We start from the raw sequence: 19,469 nt of genomic DNA on the forward strand, positions 1-19,469 counted from the left end.
ACGCCGCTTTTAGCAATGTTCCAGCAACATCACGGCGGGGGACACCAGAAATGGGCTTCACACATTGTACCCATGTCGGGAATCGAACCCGGGTCTTAGGCGTGACGAGCGAACGCTTTAACCACCAGGCTACCCGACCGCCCCTCCAGCAATATGATGGCGGTCTGTAAATAATCAAGTCTGGACCAGACAATCCAGTGATTGACATCATGAGCATTGATCCACACAATTGGGATACAATGACATGCATCAATCAAGTCAAAGAGCCTGACCACCCGATCCTGTTAGTCATGTCTTATAGTTGCTTTTTACGGTAGGCATGGATTGGTGAAGACCTGTTCTACCCCATGTTCCCAGTAGGATAACAAGGGTGACTTCAGTAACACACCTACAGTCTCAAACAATGAGTGTACTTTTCCAAAAAAGTTGTAGCAGTTGCATTCTGACCTTCCCCATTCAGGTGTCACTGGATAATATCTATGAACAAGATCTATGATCCCATCATGGCTGCAGAGTGGGGTGGATTTTAGCGTCTTCCACATGGAACATGAAGACATGCTCCCATATAGTTGAAGAAAGCCTAGAACTATTAAAACAATTGAATATTGGAGGGCGCTGATGGTGATCTGGTCAATAGTGTGAAAATAAGCCTACCTGAGAGTCAATATATTAATGTGATGATATGTATGAACTAAAAGTGTTTATTTTTTTCCTTACTTGATCAAGTGGACAATATATTCTTTTTGGCAATTCTTTAGTCTGGTTAAATAAATATCTACTAAATTATCATGTAATAACTTTGTGGGGATGATAGAAGCAAGTCTGTGTTAATCTTTATTGCATCATAGTGAGTGAGTATGGTTTTACGCCGCTTTTAGCAACATTCCAGTAATATCAAGGCAGGGGACTCCAGAAATGAGCTTCACACATTGTACCCATGTGGGGAATCAAACCCGGGTGATGTGCGTGATGCGCGAACGCTTTATCCACTAGGCTACCCCACTGCCCCTTACTGCATTATACAGATATTACATATAAAATTGTAATGTTGTTTGTTTATACCATTACTTGGAATCAACTTAAACTGACAAACATATGTACTTAATCAACAACATTAGAACTCCAACAAAGAGTCATTGTTTTATACATTTATTTATCATACAAATTATTGTTTGGTAATGCATGTCTAACAGTAAATGCATTGGTTTTGTCATAAAACTCGTCACTTGTCTGAAACATCTCTTTTGCCAGACATCTTTGAAAATAAACATACATACAAACAAATTCCAACCATGACAATTTACAACACTGCGCTTGTTCCCTCTTTCCCCTGCTACAGGCACAACAACAGGCTGGTAGGATGCAACTGTGTACCATCTCACATCAGCGTCAACAGCAGCACACTCCCACTGACATACATTCCTCCACATACACACAGCTCAGCAAACCATCTTGAGGAAGAGAAACTTCACACCAGCATGATGCTGAAACACATCTTATGACCATCATTTAGCTAATCTGATAAACACACTTCCAGGTCTCTTCTGCTCTAAATAATTAGTAGTCTTTACCTTAAGTAAATAAACAATTGTATTCTGATATGATACATCATTAGTATAGGCAGAAATGTTGTCAAGGAGCAAATGAATGATCAGTTTGCCATAGCTATATCACAGTGGCCTGCAAAGTGAGTTTGGGCCAAACCAGTGGTTGATAGTGTGAGCATGAATCACATCTATTCAATGACACACTAACCAGTCTGGTCACTGCAGCAGTGTCTCTCTTAATGAGCATCCTTGGGCCATATACTCTAGCCACCCAATGCCTGCTACACAGATAAAGGAGGGATTATTCTAAGCTTTGAACACTGGCATTGTGAGAGTCGTCCCAGGGGTGTACATGAAGTACTCCAAGTACCAGAACAAGCACCAATGCCAGTACAGCAGGGTTCTTCCCTTACCAATGTAGCACAGTTCCATGCATGTCCTGGCAAATCACATAGAGAGATCCCATAGCAAGCTGGTAGCACCGTCAATAAATCAACATTCACAACACTAGCTTTCACAGATATATGTTGGCAGCCTCTCTTTACATATATCTAAGGTACATCTGCATGGTCTGATGACCATGTTCCAGGGAGGGCATATCATAAGAGTACAGATGCTAAAAGCACATCATTTCTTTTGGTATTCATCTACAAATGCTGCTGTTCCAAGAGCAGGTTTCTCATAACAAGAAATGTTCACTTCACATGATCTCCATAAAAACCTTCAGACATTGGCTGAAATGCTCTCACATCACATGGGAATGATATTTTACATCAAAAAAGAAATTAGATTTCTGAAAGACGATCTTTGTATAAACATACACCTTGATTAGTGCTTCATTCACAGGAATCAACGTCCTCATTCTACCATACACACATCACACAAATACACTCACAAGCCCTTTGACTTTTGTTATAAAACTGTATACAATCAGAACACTGAAAACATCATTAAATGCAAAGAATTCATTATGGTACTGAATATCCCCTTCGTTCTTTACAGTGACGGTATTGCTTGATCTTGAACACCCTGCTACAACCCTGGCTCAACACTGTTGTCAAGGGTCTCATATCATTTGGGCTGCAGGACAACTGAAACACACTGTGCATATAGGCATCTTTGCAAAGCCACAAACACCAACACAAATGGCTCTTCAGATCCATGTGAATTAGCAATTTGGGGAAAAGAGATTGAACAATATACATGTAAGACACAACACTGATAATTATATGCCTCTTTGCACTTAGTACAAAAGTGATAAAGCCAATATTAGACAGTCCTTGAGCTAAATCAGCTGCACTTCTGTTTTTTGTTGAAGTTGGTAGTTGTAGGGCTTCGGCGTGCATCCTTGATAGTCAGACATATCAGCGTGGTTGACGTATCTGGATCTATTCATGAAGAAGCAGTTGTTTCCTCCAGCCTCCCAGTCATTAATGCAGGGAACTTCGTTCAGGCACTTCCCAATTATTGTATTGCCCTTGTTAGACATAGACATTATAAATATGATAAAGTTTGGTCTCACCAGATTGATCAAGAGTTTGTTCCATGACTATCCATGACTTCAAACATGGCAAACCAGTTCAGTCTGTCAAGAAAATTAATATTGGCACAAATTCACAGAGTTCACCTTGCAATGACCTTGAACCATGTGATCTAGGTCACAAAATCATCCATGTTTGCAACACAAGGTTACCTCCCTTTACCATCCTCTCCTCCCCTGGAGCCATCCAAATTCCATGACAGCATTTGACATGTGTGCTTCCAGCCTTTTTAATACAGGTTTTGAAGCCACTTGCACAATCTTGTTGCTAATACACTTAGATCCAATGATCAGACGAACCCAAATGCTTTTGTCTTGATGGCCATCAGGAGCTTGGCTCTGAGAATGACTTTGGTTGAGTAGAGGGGGATATATAGCCGGGAGATGCAGGTGTTGGCTGTTGGGAGATGGTCATCATCAGCAGGTCGGATGGTGATGCTGGGCATGGGCTGGAAGCCCTCCTCACTGGCCGGCAGGGCAGGGCTGGATGTCCAGAAGTAGACCAGGTCCTGCCGCTCTTGGTTGGTCATCTTCTCCACCACTGACCACAACCACCTCTTGAAACGCTGGACCCGTTCAGCACTTTCACCTAAACAGGATGGATACTGTTAGTTTGCCTTCATCTATTGTTTACCTTCATGTTTCATTTCACATGCAAGATTGATAATGATATAAGCAACATCATCGGGGTACAATGACACACAATCAACAAATCCACCAAGTCTGACCACTTGATCCATTTAGTTGCCTCTTATAACCTGCATAGGTTGCTAGGGACCTATTCTAACCCCAGAATCCATATAGAAATTGTTATGAATTCACAACTTCCGACACAATATATTTTTCTGAGCAGTGCCAGGATTTGAAATAAACTCAAAAGCTTTACTAGTCCGGGTAATGTCCTTGTAATGTTAAAACAATGTTTTTTACCTACAGTAATTTGTACTAGCCCTGGGGTAGTGTGCTAGTGTTAAGTTCTAACCCGTAACTGTGCACAATTCTACAAGTTCACATCCATTCTTCCTTTGTTAAAGTGAAGTAACTCACCACTCTCATCGTTAAAGCTGGTGTATCCGATGAGAGTTTGTACATCGATATCACCAACACCATTGAGGAGCAGCCGTAGGTCTTCCGAAGTTAGACCTTCCAGTGAGTTCTGTGGTATCACATCAAACACGCCTGCTTTGATGTGCTAGGAAACATACAATGTACAGTTTAGTCACTCAGGCATCTAACGGTAGCAATGCCTACTACCTGGTATGATGAATTAACTAGACAAGAACCACGCAGCTACAAGGAATTAATGATTACCTGTACAGAGTGAAGGAATGTTTGACCCTTAGGTTTGGTGAGGGACAGCACTCATCCACAAGCAACAGATAATCTGTAATTCTGAGTTTAGTGTAGGTTATGCTATATATTACTCATTGTCTTTCAAAGAAAGAAAACAAAGAACAAGAGTCATCAGGAGATGACATATCCCCCCAGTCTGGTGTAGTTCGAAAATAAACTTTGGCTACTTATATGCCACTTTTGGTTCATTGACATTGAAAACCTTCCGTTCAGGGAGAAAAACAAGAGTAATTTCTATGCTTATCACTACATCAGCAGGGGGATAAACATATATCTTAGCCTCAAATCAGTCTGTAAAATTCACCACTATAAAGAATCTTCAGTGTACAGTTCAAAGAAATAAAATTTCAAGATCAACATTCTATATATACACTTCCAGAGGAAGGCAAATGGCATCTACTACTTTCTGTACTACTCACCCGAAGACTTTTCTCGGCAACTTTGACCATTCTATACTCGGCATACTTGCGAACATAGTCATGGACATTCTGTGCGTTTACTTCAATGTCAGCACCTCCTGATATCAACTCCAGTTGTTCCCCGCCCTGATCACAACAGAATCATGTTAGGGTTTTCTCTTGCATTTTCTTAGATTGGATTATAGATTCTATAACAGCTAGGAGTGAAATAACACGTTTGTTTGTTGTTTAACGCCGCATTCGGCAATATTCCAGCTTTCTGACACTGGTCTCTAAATAATCCACTTATCACTTCATACACAATTTCCCAGAAATTAATGTGAACAATATTGAATGAAATTTTGAATAAATTCATTCCAGATATACAATGAGCACTTTTTATAACCACAGTGTAATTACACGATTAATTTGCGTACTTCAGTATGGGTTTGTTGACATGGTATTTTCGGTGTCGTGTGCTTATGGTAATGTCTTTGTAGTGTGGGAAAACATCAACCCAAACTCTTCTACCCTGTGTAGTGGGCGACCCCCCTTAAAATCCCTCCAATTCTATGAACGAAAAAATTGCCTTATACACGACAAAATATGGTCTGCCTCTTCCGACAATATTTCAATCATTTTAGGCAGTCCACCCAAAGTGAGGTAGGTTGTAATTGTTGAAGACTTTGAATGAAGGTCAGGGCCATAGAAGTGACAGACTGGCACATCCTGTCAGGGACTTAACACACCTAAAAGCAGTATCTTACTACAAGTATCCTACACCCTGTAAAGTTTCCAAAATGTTAGATACAAATAACTCTTACCTCTTCAGCACAGAGCTCCACACAGAAGTTCAGGTCAAGAGTTGTGAACATGAGCGAGGCATCCTTGGTTTCTGAATCTTCCAGCAGTGTACGCAGGCTCTCGTAGATCTCAGGGTCAAAGAAGGCCAGGTCATGCCAGCCAATCTTCCTGCCTAGCACATACTTAAGGACATGGCGATTGAAAAATATGGGGCAGATCTCATTCTGTAGCAGGCACAGACCGATGACTCTGTAACAAAAAGTGATCAAATTGAAAATATACAGTGACTTTACAATATCTTTTTAGATGACTAAGAATTTTCTTATTTACATAGTGTTCTTTCTCAAGCAACATACAAGTTTGTTCATAGAGATTATGACTGAGAATTATGAAAAGAATTCCAAACATTGATGCTACCAAAATGTTTCAAAATGGGCTTACCCCACCTTGAACAGTATTTCAACCATATCAAGATGTGTCAGCTTAATAAGGGAAGGAAGCCTTTAGAGGTGCCTGTTTGCAGAAGATTACCATTTGGTGAAACCATCAGCATGGGTATGGTCCTGACATATCAAAGAACATTTTCAGGGATAATCTTGGATTCAAACAAAATACCAGCATATCCTGGCACATCTAAGGGATGCAACTCTGACTTCCAGATAACTGCACCAGAATGATGCATGAAGTAATGAAGGTCCACTTGCCTGCCAATATTCCTAAATGCATTCAGCCTCTCTGGAGTGTTCTTTCCAGGTCGAGGTGAATAATAGCCATGTTTTCCAGGTTGCCATAGCAACGGCGCATTATCCTCCAAGTCTTCCTCTTCCTCTCCATCACTCCGGCGGTCTGATCCACTTCCTCCTTTCTTTGCCTTGTCAGAGGACAAGTTGAAGATGTCCAGGTCCAGCAGCGTCTCAGCACTCATCTCCCTGTGCACCCCAAACTCATACTAACATCACTGGATACAAGCACAACCATGGAACACTTTAGTATATTCACAATTACCCAACGACACTGAGGCAATGTCTCAATTTCACATAATATCATTACGACAACTAGGTCTGGAATGGAGATGGACCATGGTGAGATGGTGACTCTACCCGCAAACACTCCTTAATCAGTCAATTAACATTGTTTTTTATGAGTAACAAATGCTGTCCGGCTTTGGACTAGGGGCTAAAGCCATAGACTAGATTCAGATTCTGATAGTTTCAACTTTCCATTTTAATCCTGTTAAAGCACAGTGACTCACCTGCCATGTGACATTATGATGTCGACAGCTTCGTCAACACGTTGCCGCAGGGACTCCTCCGACGCCAACAGCAGCAACAGCTGTGCTGGGGACAGCTCCAGCAACATGCCAGTGATCTTGGCAGCCAGTGACTGCAGGGAAGAATGTCATCATATTCACTGCTTATTTAGGCTCTCCATAGTTACTATTGTTAGATTGACACAGTCCACATTCTTTTCAACGATTAATACATCAATGAATTTATAGTGAATGATCAAATAGGTTCCCAAAAAGTTTTAAGACTCCACCAATCTGGCAACCCATCACACTTTTGGCAGTGCAGGTGACATACTCTGCCTGGAATCTATATTGGAGTCTAACCAAGTGAAAATGAACACTATGATAATCAACCATAGGATAGGACTTATGACAAGTGAAGCCCTAAGCTTGCTTTGTGGAACAACACTTTTGTAACCCTCTGAACTATATACTAAAAAAGTGATTTTCAGGTGTGCACTGTAACACTCCAAAGTGAATTGAGCTGCTGCAGATGACCCCCTCCCCTCTGTGCCCCTGCTCACCATTAGAAGTGCCTATTACTCATTAAGAGCCTTCCTGCAGCATCCTACTCACCGGTTGCAGCAACCTGACCTTGGGGTACAGCCTCTCCCCCAGCTGCCTCCTGTACTGTGAGATGGTGTCTCCACCCTCTGCCGGGGGGTCACTGCTGCCAGCACTGCCGCTGCTTCCCCCACTGGCACTGGAGCTACCCCCTCCAGCACTGCTCCCCACCCCACTTGTGCTGCCACCACCTGACCCACTGCTGGCAGCATCGGTGGGCATGTAGAAGGGCGGGGCATCGTATGACAAGGTTCTACGTGGTTCACGGTCTCTACTTCTCTGTCGCTGCATGGCCGACCTCTGTCGTTCTCTTTCACGCTCTCGGGATCTTAATCGTTGTATAAGATCTGGACAAACATCACATAAATCAGGTTATTCAAAGATTTTGTTAAAAACAAAGTTTCAAAAACAATCACTGATTCTGTTCATTAACATTAAAAATTGGCACTAGTCACATAGTCCTTGCCTAACTGCCCAATAGACTAGTATAAATTTGACCTTTTTAAGGGTTTTGCTATAAGTTATCATGACAAGGACTAGTGGACTAAAGCTGTTAGTTTCTATCGCTGATTAAGTGCCCTACTATACCATGAATGAATTTCAGGTATATCTATCAATGAAACAACAAAGTTTTACTCACTGTACTGGAAGCTCTTCCCTCCTCCAACAAGGATCCCATCCAAGGCAGGCAGCTTCTCCTGGGACAACACGGCCTGGAACATACAGTACCATCACCAGGTCACAAGCGGCCCCCTGGGAGCATCTTACTTCTATATACAGCGTCTGTGCCAAAATTGTTTTAGTCTACTCGTCCGAACATGTCCCTTGACATCATTTTCAGAGCTCTAAGTGTTAATACAAATGTACTTATATTAGCTAATTAGCCCATTTGTCTTTACCAGACCCAGGCTATGAACGAGTGACTGCATACACGGTGTCTCTTAAGATAAAAAGGTTTATGAACAAATCAAATAATCTTCCTAACGCTAATGTGTTAATCTGTAAAATACCATTTCATGTGAAAATCCAGATATGTAGGCAATATTGATTGTGCCTCAGGACCACTGCCTTCTAATACAAGCTGTCTCTGAGTTATTTCTCCTGGCACTTCTTCACTTTAGATCATACAGTTTCTATGCTGGCACAGCCCAGCGGGTCACACTTTTTTGATGCTATGGTTTTCAAATATTTTGCCAATTACCTTTGCATAGGTAAATATTCTCAAAATTTAATTTGGTATTAAATCAGTTGCCAATCCTTTTCAACATGTTTATAATGTTTTACTCTTTATATAAGATGTTGGAAATGTCCAGGGACAATATACAATGCATTTCAACAGGTACTTTTTAATTCATCAACAGTAAACTTGTTAGGTCTTTTAATAAATATAAATTCAAACAATTGTCATTTCTTTCTGATTGTGGCTTTGGTCACCATTAAAAATGTTTCCCCAGGATGAGTCCTCTTCCATGTCATTTCCACTTTGCCATACATCGGTCTCCCTTCTCAAACTGCGAGAAGACAGACATATATATGTCTTTCACCTCATCATAACACAGGTGTGTTCACTCACATGGGCTATTGCTGTATAGAAGCTCCTGGCAACCCCTGACCCTTCACCGGGCTCATCCTTGAATGTGACCTTGACCCTGTGAACAGCCAAGGGCGGCCCAGTGGTGCTGGTACGCCGGTTGAAGTGAGTATTCAGCTGTTTGAAAGTGGTCTGTAGCAAGGAGTTCCTGTCTCGCTCAACCTAGTCAAATGAAACAAGAGTCATCAGAAGATGATGACAAATCCCCTCGGCCCCAACAAATTCGTGAGAACAAATCATCTGACTGTTACTTGAAGTCCAACTTGATGAGAGAATTTCTATGAAAAATGTCTGTCTGTATACACAAAAGTAGTTATTGAGCTATCAAAACAATACATTGAAATTGGATTCAGAATTTTGTATTACTATGTCACACACCACTATGAACAGTCAAAATCAAACTCGTTGCCATGGAAACAGAAAAAATATAAATTCTAAAATTCCCTAAACAGCAAACGGCACCAGTAGACAACCTACTATTTGTGTGTGTAAAGTGTCAAGAAAGGGTACCAATTAGTTTTAGAGATATGGTCTGGACAAACACACCACTATTAACAGAGTCAAAGTCAAACTTGTTGCCATCGAAACAGGATGTATATTTTTTTTTAAATTCCTAAAAATGGCAAAAGGCACCACTTCAACCCCTGATTAATACATGTACCAAGTTTGGATGAAAAATGTTGAATAGTTTTTGAGTTCTGCTCCGGAAATGACACCAACCTCCGTTTCAGCCAAGTCTAAACTTGCTATACTTACATCTAGGGTAAGATCTCTTTGCTGGGAGTTCCTCAGTTTCTCCATCTCACGGCGGAAGCGGCTCTCCTTCACGGGGAAGCCACCAAGCTCACTGATCACAGACCCCACCTCGGCCCCAACATCCTCACAGAACACACGACCAAACAGATCTAAAGTCAGTCGCCATCGCCCCAACAACACATCATGTGACACCTGCTGTCCAATCACACTTTGTTGTCTGAAATAAACCAAAAATAACTTTGTACTTGTGCTTTTTCTTAGCCACGTAAAATCATTGGACTTTATCAGTGATTAAGAACATGTACATATTTAAGGCAGGAATCACTGTAGTAACTTCAGAGTTACATAACTATGTATAGAAGAACTATGTCTGATAACAAACTTCTGTTACCTGGCTCTGAGTGACATGGACGCTGATGTTGATGAAGTCTCAATGTCGACAGTGTTGGATACGTTCTCATTGGCCCCAACCAGATCCACCGGGCTCTCCACAGGCGGTGCTGGGTCAGCACTGAGCAACATAATGAAGATTGTACTCCAACAATACATCCACATGTCATTACACTGCTATCATCTTACAGTCATTAGACGATCAACACTTGAAAGTCACCCATCACTCTATGAAAGAGTAAACTATGATTAACAATCTCCTGGTTAATACCCCCTAAATTTCAGAAGCCAGGAAAGAGCAGACAGAACTATTCAAATAACCATAAGTATGATTAGTGCAGTTTGTATGTGGCTAAGTAGGGATGTAACTGTTCTCCGAATATTGTTGAATGGTGATATGAAGTGCCACTTTACATGTATCGTGAAGACATATACCAATACAACCCGATACATGCATATATAAGGAGTGAGTATGGTTTAATGCCACTTCACCAATGCTCCAGCTACATCACAGCTGTGGATGCCAAGAAGGGCGTCACACATGTGGGCAATCACACTCACACGAGTCAACACTTCAACCAGTAGGTTACCCCACTCCCCCATAATAATATATAATAAGGAGTTGATACAATAATATAGATGGTATGAAGAGTACTTGATGTAGTTTGTGTTGAAAACACAAATTTCCTGATTGCCTTTGTGGCAAGGAAGTTAGGCTCTAATCAAAATTAATTTATACAATATTTTCTGTCTTTTATCTTTTCAACAAACAGCACTGACAGACATTGACATGCATAACAGGACTAAGATGCCACCAGAGACAAAGATAATTCTCTTTGCATTTAAGAGATCCTTTGATTGCTTTGACCGCTTCCTATGACCCCCTTTACAACAAATGATAGGTCTAGATGATCCCAAGATTTGGAGACTGGGGTAGACTGCAGCCCAAGCACAAAACTATCAAATCTGTAAATTTACTGAGGACAACTCCATCTTGACTCACCTGAACGAAGGCAGTGTAGAGGGTTCTGTGGTTGAACTGGAGGCAACATCCATGGGCACAGGCATCATCTCCTGACTCTGTTCATCCGACATGGATCCCGCTGGAGGGGGAGGCGGCAACACCTGTGTCGATCCCGCATGTACAATCACACTCGCTTGCTGCAGGTCAGACCTCATCAGGCTCACATTGGGACTGAGAGGAGCTGGGGAGGAAGTCTCCATCGATGACACTGGTGGCATTTCCGTGGTCAAGGTAGAGGAGGTTGAAGGTATGCTGGGAATGTTAGGTCGTACAATGACCCCAGTGCTGATGGGAGCGTCTGAAGGTGCTGGTGCTGGTGTGTCGATCCGAGTGTCAGCAGTTGGACTGCTGCCACTGACCGGAGGCTGAGCAGTCTGGGTGGCAATGGAACATGTATTGGCCGAGCTGTCATCCATGGGATTAGAGAGGGAAAGATGGATTGGCAACTTCTCAAATCTGTTTGCTGTACTTGTGGAGCTTGCGTTGGCATCTACTGTGTGTTTTGGCTGTAATATTGTTGGTCTTGCCATACCAAATAAATCTTCACGACGAGAATTTGGCTGAAGTAGATGTGGCTGATCTGCCAGAGGAAGAGCCTGAATGAGGGGTGTTTTGAACGGATCTGGAGGGGGACATCCGAGGAATATAGTGGAGTCCGAGCGTTGGAAAAACGGATGCTTCCGACCTAGTTTTGAAGTGGTGTCACTGTCACCATCACAGCTCTCAGAGTCCATGGCAATGTTGCTGTTGGAGATATCGTCATCATGGTCATCATTTTCTGTTTCCTCATGGTCCTGCCATGAGTTCACAGAGATGCCATCCTTTCCTCCATCCAGGTCAGACTCGGGACCTGACCTCATGTAGTAGATCAGAGCATCAAAAACATATGCCACATGCTTGAGTGCTGACATGTCCATGACCGGCAGGTTATCAAGATGCTCATCGCTATGGGAACGCATCAGAGATAGGGCATAGTTTAGAAAGTCCCTTCTGGCCGAGTTTCCATCAGTGCCAGCTGAAACGGAACCACACTCACTCCATTAGATACATAACCCTAAAAAATGTCAACAATAAGAGAATATATATCGTTTTATGGCATGTATGGCAATGTTTCAGTTATATCATGTCAGTCTGTAAATACTTAAATCTGACCTTTCACACAAGTGCCCTGATCCACGTAGTGTTTTATGCTCTAGAAGAAACTCTACAGTTTGACATAGACAGATGCTACAAATCTTTGTGGATCGGCTCCCTTGAGTGGATAGCACAAACAATGATCACTGCCACAAGAGTTTGATGACTGGAAACCATGACCTTCATTCAAATAGATCTAATGACAAGTTTGGGGTTTGGGGTACTTATTCTACCCCGAGTACTCACAGGAAGGATGTCATCAGGTGGCTAAGAAAGACTTAATGTCAGAACTGGATCAAACAAACCAGTGACCAACAATATGAGCACAGAACTTTTGTGACATCTCAGATGGTCTGTTCAACCAGTAACATCTCTCAACAGATTTGACATAATCTTTGTCACTGGGTACTAGGTGGCAGTTTTACACCAGAATCTCAGCCTTTCCTCAAATAAAAAACATGGTGATATTTAAGCCTTCAAGATCAGTTTTATCAACCATGGGGAATCTTGGTCAAAGGATGTTCTTCACAACCTCTGTTATTCATAACAGGCACCTTCATGGATCAGGTGGTAAAGCATGGTGACTTGGTTGATTGTTGCTCATAATATCAAGCACTAGATTGTCTGGTCAAGATTATTTACAGACTGCCATCATAAAGCCGGAATATTTCTGAAATCTAGAGCTAACATTGGAGGGCGTCTTTCTCGAACTATTCTCTACATAAAACAGCTAGAAACTATAGAATCTCACCAATGACCCCGAATCTAGTCCTCCTGCGTGTGTCGATGGTCTGGATCGTGCGCTGCTCATCTCGGTTAGGCCTCTCCCTGGTGTTCCTCATGTAGTTGGAGTAGTTGGGATGGGTGGGCATGGCCGGGTCAGTGTTGTTGCTGAGGGCACTGCCGAAGCGCAGCTGTGCCTCCGTGGAGTCCATGACGGAAATGAGCCAGTCCCAGGTAAGCTTGAGGTGGCGCTCCAGGTAGGACTGCAAGGACATGGCATAGTGAAGGTGTGGCACCAGCACTGGATTGTAACTGACAGGATCATGCATTGAACAACATCCCAGGCCAGGACTAACTGTATGACGGACTACCAGTATGTGAATGTTTCCTAACACACCTCTAGTTCCTTACTTAATGATTATCTTAGCTATAAGGGCAGTCTGCACAAAAAATAGTTTGAGTCTACACGCCCAAGTCTGTCATTTGGGACCAGTTGTATTAGCTTGCAACATTAAAACATGGGAGTATTATGAGCTGAGCTTACTAGACAGAAGAAATTTTACTAGGCCCGGGCTAGTGGCTTAAGTCACAACCTACTTGGGTAAATTAATCATATAAGGTCTACACACTAAAATACCACAATGTCTTCCTATAAGTACTATTATTGTACTGTCTGAGTTATGAAGACATTTTACTCATCTCCATTTTATTTGTCAGGCCTGACCATGGAAAGCAAGGAGCACAATTCCCCCAAGCAATCTTTCATTTGGAAGCTAATGGAATGAATACACACTGTCAACACATATCTATGACCAGCTGTAAGGTGCCTTTACCTGCAAATCTGCTGCATCCTGCTCCGTCACATTGAGAACACAGGGAAGGGGTGCTGTAGCAGCGTATGTGGGCAGAGTGTTCAGCATATCAGTTATCTGACGAATGATAATACCAAATGCTCGTGCTAACTGTCCCACTGTAGTTGCCATGGTAACAGCATTATCCTGGTTTGTTGGTGTTGCCGTAGTAACAGTAGTGGTGCGACGAAGTGTGGAGGGGTCAATGTAAATCAAACCACTGCCACCTGTAGGAAACAAACACATATAAATAGGTGTAGTAGCTAGGCTCTTGTTCAGTAACAAATTCCTTTCCCCTAATTGCAAGTTTCTGAAAAATTCTGTATTAGACGTAATAAGTGCCTCGCTCTCATAAGCGCCCACGGCGATATTTACTAATGTAATGCCTAGTGAACAATCCCAATAAGCACCCCTTCCGATTGATCAATGTACACAAGACATATTTATACGTGTAAAAATACTCACTCATGTCTTATATGCACCCTTAATTACGGGCAATTTAATTCTGGAAAATATATCTGTCGTGTATAATATGCACAGACTTTTCTTTTGTATAACTTCAGGCTGTCACCATAAACTATGAAATTTACAATCTTTCAACTCTGTTTTTTTTTTGCTTCACCAAAATAATATTCTAATGAGAGCTCCCTATTTCTAATTTTTAGAGTGCACTGGGCGCTTATTACGTCGAATACGCTAAACAAATTGGATTAATTATTATTAATTCAAAATGAATATTTCAAACTACTGATATTATCATGTTTTTTATCTGTGAGTGAGGTGGGCTTCAATTTGCTATGTACGTTACTTCAGTTATATACCACTCAAAAGAAGCTAAGGACCATCCGATTCTTTCATATTATTATAGTAAATCTGTTGTGGCATGACATATATACTTGATTCTTTGATATTACAATAGTTAATCTCGCTAGACGTGGTCCTGAACCATTTTTGAGTAGTCACTACTAGTGTATCAAAACATGTCACCTTTATACAGGGAGAAATCCACAAAAGTGACGGCTGTCACTTGCAAAACCCACTAGAAGATGCATGATGCTGACAGAGCAGTATCATAATTGGGACAAACCTCACAAGACTTGGCATGTAAGGCAAAACAAGTATCACATCAAACGGTGGTGCCATAGCAACAGGGCACCCATGTCCCCTTCTCCTGGAGTGATTGGGGGGATTCACAATGGCAATACATTAACTGCATGAAGTTCCTGTATGTAGGAGTCCTACCTGAGAAGTTATCTACGGAGCTGGCTCCCACCCTCCTCGTTGTCCTGCTGGTGGAGGAGGGGATGGATGACTGAGTGAGGGATACAGCTGACCGCTGGATCAGGCGCTCTCCTTCTAGTGGGAAAATACACTCGTGTAGGCATATTTGTAAGGGTCATCATACATAGAGAATAATACACTCATTCTCGTTCGATACCATTTTTATGAAACGAGTGGACTTTCTATGGTATCTGACCGAGCGAAAGCATAGAAAGTTCACGAGTTACGTAAAAATGGTATCTAACAAGAATGAGTGTGGTATTTTATTTAATACCAGCGTTAAATATGTATAACATATAACAACATACATATCGGACCAACAGTCGGTCACTCGCACTGCCGGGGTCTGTGCATTCAAGATGGTCGGTTTCCTTGATCTATCATTTGAATTTATATCATATCCGTACCATTTTGAAAGAGGGAAATGAGAGTGTTCGCCAAAGACATTCATGTTTACTCTACCACCCTTTACTGAAGAAGTGAAAATCAACACACTAAGTCCGCTTGCATTCAGTGACAGCTTCGAACGAAGGGCAAGGTCACCACCGGAATAAGAAAAGACAACTGTGATCTTCTCAGCGTTTTACGCTAGAGATAGGGAATGTTACTGTTCACCTTTGGGATATTTTGGGCCACATAATCAGAAATCAGGCACACTTCTACAGAGCTTTCGAATGATTTGTATCGGAAATGTTCACTTTGAGTGATCTGGTTGTGCAGTCGTAAACAAACAACTCCCGAAACAGTGCCACAAAATACCCTACGAAGAGGACACTGATGGCACAACCTGATCATCCAAAGTAAGTCTAGATATCTGTCCAGATAGATTAAACTGACTTCATTTCACAACCCTTATGCTTTTACGTTAAATCAAATTGGAAGTTGCGAAAGTAGTCAGGTGCGTCACATTCATGTGGACCCTCGACCTATTGAACGGTAGTCGAACATTGTAAATGGATATAGCTCGATTATATAATGTTTGTGAAAGCTCAATGCATAACTTATGTAGTGAGTGAGTGAGCGAGTTGGGTTTAACACCGCTTTTAACATTATTCCAGTTATATCGCGGTGTATGAGCTTAATGTGGGAGGAAAGCCCGAACTGATGGAGGTCTCAGACGTTTACTACTTCAGTGACACCCACGAGCACGGGTATGGTGCTGACAAACCTAGAAATAATCGGGGCGAACCGGGATTCAAACCCACTATCATAGGTTTCTGGCGTGCCCAAGAGACGCAACTCTGCACAGCGAATCGCGGCGCCTTAGACAACTGGGCCACCCGTGCCCCCCCTAACTTATGCAAACAGAATTTGATGCGAGTGACTATCTTGTTTGGTTTAATAAAGTGTTTGTTAATATCCCTCGCTCACATGAGATTGCTTCAGTTCTGCCTTGTAGTTGCAAAATGAATGACGTCCCGGTGTGACAGAGGTCATGGTTATTCAATCAAAACGAATAAAACAAGGTCAACCTTGTACGACACACGTGTGACGTACGAATTTAGTATCTTACCACCTGTATCTTCATCAAGTGGGTAATAATTTAATATAGCTTATGCAGCTTTCAAGATATCTCAAAACACCTAGGTAGAGTCACTGCTACACATGAGACCTTGATTCCACAAGGTGCAAGAATTCAATACACTGCATAGGACTCATGTCAGAAACAAAACAGTAAAGCCTGCCCAATGGCTAATGGCTAAAACTGACAAGCGGATCTGTAACAAAAGTAACAAGAGTCATCAGAAGATGACATATCCTCTACCCCCGCCCCCCACCCCCGAGTTTGGGTACTTCAACCCCACTTTTGGTTCATTAACATTAGATGCCATCAGTTCAGTGAAGAAAAAGTAAATCTGTTCGTTTTTTTAGTTCTGCTCCAGAAACGGAAAGCAACTTGTTTTCATCATGAAAATTCATGAAAACAAAACAAAAGAAAAAAAATCCCAAATCATCAAAAGGCACCAAGTCTCCACTACACTGATCTATATAGAAAGTTTCAACAAGAAATATTTAATGGCTTTGGAAACGGAAGATGAATGGCTGATGTGCTGATCTCTATTTTTCAAACCAGGGGGGGGGGGGGGGGGGGGATGGGTTATAAAATGGGTCTGGTCTAAGATTAAAATCTATACACAATAAGCTCCAAGGTCAATCGTGAATCAAAACGAACTCCATACCAGTGCTGTTGGCTGTAGCTGTGGTTGTGGGTACCCTTGGGTTGAGACTTGGTTCACGTTGACGAATAGCCCACTGCATCGTCTGGGGGGGTTGCAGGGTGCGCTGCCCATGGGAACCTGTAGCAAAACAAGAAGGAGTAGATGATGAGATGAGGACTAAGCATTACATTATGGTAATCAGCCAGGTCATACATTGTTTGATCCTCATTTAAGTCAGTCAGCAAGAACTTCATGATTATCTGCCATAATAGTGAGTGAGTGAGTGAGTGAGTGAGTGAGTTGGGTTTAACACTGCTTTTAACAGTATTCCAGTTATATCACGGCGTGTCAGCTTAATGTAGGAGGAAAGCCCGAAGTGATGCAGGTCTCAGACGTTTACCACTTCGGTGAAACCCACGAGCACGGGTATGGTGCTGACAAACCTTGAAACATAATCGGGGTGAACCGGGTTTCAAACCCACAATCATAGGTTTCTGGCGTGTCCAGGGGACGCAACTCTGCACAGCGAATTGTGGAGCCTTACACGACTGGGCCACCCGTGCCCCCCAAGGCCCTGAAGACTGCAATATCCATTCAAATGAATGGAGAAACACATGAGAAATATCTTTAACTCACCAGGTGGATTTCGACGTTCCAACTGCTCATCAAGATAGACAAACTCATCAGTGTCATGCTCTTCACTCTCGCCTCCCTCACTCTCATAGTCGTCCTCCTGATTGGAGGATTCTCCAGAGTCCTCTGAGAAGTGAGCTAGAGATCCTAGACCTGGAACACAGACAAGGTAGTGAGTGCATGTTGTTAACGCCAGAGTATGCAATATTCCAGCCATATCACAGACCCCTGTAAGAAATTAGGCAAGCCAATGGTTGATAGACAGTGCAATAATCCATGCCATCGGTACCAACAACACACAATAAGGTAAGTTACAGTTTGTCACTATCAAATCCTCATTTTCGTAAATATGGCGTCCTTAACCAAAATTGTGCCAGAAAAGTGCTTCATGCTCAATGACTGATAAACGTTTCCTCAAAGGTTTAGATGTATACTTGTTATACAGGATGAATACTTGTTCTGGCGTAAAATTTAAACATTCCTCTCACATTTAGAGAACAGAGATACATCACTATAGTTTTCTCATTCTACTGACCATATGGGGTTTGTTTGTTTTTAAAAGTAATAAAAAAAAATGGAAAGTGACAAACATTAGATTAAAAAACAGGAAGAAATTGATTACATGAAACCACTTCAAGCAAGTCAGGTAGCTTTGATTGTCTTATCAATCCATAAGCATATCGTTTCCACAAACCTGCATCAGATCCTGCAGTGGCTGCAGTGACAGCACTGCGCTGTACGCTGGCATTGTCCTGGTTGCTACGGCTACTGTCACTGTCACTCTCAGACTCGGCCAGGAGATCCAGATCCATGTCACTCTCAGCCTGACCTGAGTAACAAAGCATTTCAAGTGACCATCTGCAACCCTGTAGCCATACTCAACAACAAAACATATCCCTTCACACCTCAACAAAACATATCCTTTTCACACCTCAACGAAACATATCCCTTCACACCTCAACGAAACATATCCCTTCACACCTCACCAAAGTGCTGGTTGTGTATCCTGCTCAATCACTAACATAACATAAATGAGAACCTCTTGAAATACAATTGTTCAAGTAAATCTGTAAAGATCCAAGGATAATAATCAGTGTGATGGTGTTATGCATAGATTCCTTTGCAATACTAAGACTTTTTACAACTTGTGGTTAAGGATGGATATTAGTATCACCTTATAATAATATGCTAAGTGAGCATTTTCTTTGCACCCTGGAACCCTAGGATCAGATATCACTGACTCATGTTTTAGTCCTAGATGCATCATCTTCTGCTGCATACCACCCACCTTCTTCCTGGTCCACTGGCTGCTGATCATGGTCGGAGTGTTCAGATTGTCTGTCCTCATGATCTGACTGGTCATCCTCCACCACTGCCATGTTGTCCACAATCTCAACCTGCACACATGACCAGGTCATACACATCTGTCAAAC

The 19,469-nt window shown here is 42.1% G+C and overlaps 1 protein-coding gene across 3 annotated transcripts in view; it reads right to left on the minus strand.

Moving 5' to 3' along the window:
- Nucleotides 1-1,148: 1,148 nt before the first annotated feature.
- Nucleotides 1,149-19,469, minus strand: part of LOC139476989 (E3 ubiquitin-protein ligase UBR5-like) — a 53,787-nt gene continuing 35,466 nt past the window's right edge. For 2 of the 3 annotated variants that reach the window (XM_071259561.1, XM_071259544.1), the window contains exons 32-50: nucleotides 19,325-19,433; nucleotides 18,731-18,865; nucleotides 18,040-18,189; nucleotides 17,425-17,541; nucleotides 15,206-15,319; nucleotides 13,946-14,190; nucleotides 13,141-13,375; nucleotides 11,235-12,270; nucleotides 10,233-10,352; nucleotides 9,842-10,058; nucleotides 9,068-9,247; nucleotides 8,135-8,207; nucleotides 7,507-7,841; nucleotides 6,895-7,025; nucleotides 6,347-6,571; nucleotides 5,663-5,891; nucleotides 4,860-4,985; nucleotides 4,135-4,279; nucleotides 1,149-3,676 (exon numbers count right to left, since the gene is read on the minus strand). In XM_071259561.1, coding sequence (XP_071115662.1) covers nucleotides 3,378-3,676; nucleotides 4,135-4,279; nucleotides 4,860-4,985; nucleotides 5,663-5,891; nucleotides 6,347-6,571; nucleotides 6,895-7,025; nucleotides 7,507-7,841; nucleotides 8,135-8,207; nucleotides 9,068-9,247; nucleotides 9,842-10,058; nucleotides 10,233-10,352; nucleotides 11,235-12,270; nucleotides 13,141-13,375; nucleotides 13,946-14,190; nucleotides 15,206-15,319; nucleotides 17,425-17,541; nucleotides 18,040-18,189; nucleotides 18,731-18,865; nucleotides 19,325-19,433 — 4,221 coding nt within the window. In that variant the 3' untranslated portion in view covers nucleotides 1,149-3,377. The remainder of the gene's footprint in view (nucleotides 3,677-4,134; nucleotides 4,280-4,859; nucleotides 4,986-5,662; nucleotides 5,892-6,346; nucleotides 6,572-6,894; nucleotides 7,026-7,506; nucleotides 7,842-8,134; nucleotides 8,208-9,067; nucleotides 9,248-9,841; nucleotides 10,059-10,232; nucleotides 10,353-11,234; nucleotides 12,271-13,140; nucleotides 13,376-13,945; nucleotides 14,191-15,205; nucleotides 15,320-17,424; nucleotides 17,542-18,039; nucleotides 18,190-18,730; nucleotides 18,866-19,324; nucleotides 19,434-19,469) is intronic. The other variant, XM_071259553.1, reaches the window with a different exon arrangement.

This window comes from Haliotis cracherodii, unplaced genomic scaffold (assembly GCF_022045235.1).
Source record: "Haliotis cracherodii isolate W230 unplaced genomic scaffold, xgHalCrac1.p SCAF_1, whole genome shotgun sequence".
Classification (NCBI taxonomy): Eukaryota; Metazoa; Mollusca; class Gastropoda; order Lepetellida; family Haliotidae; genus Haliotis; species Haliotis cracherodii.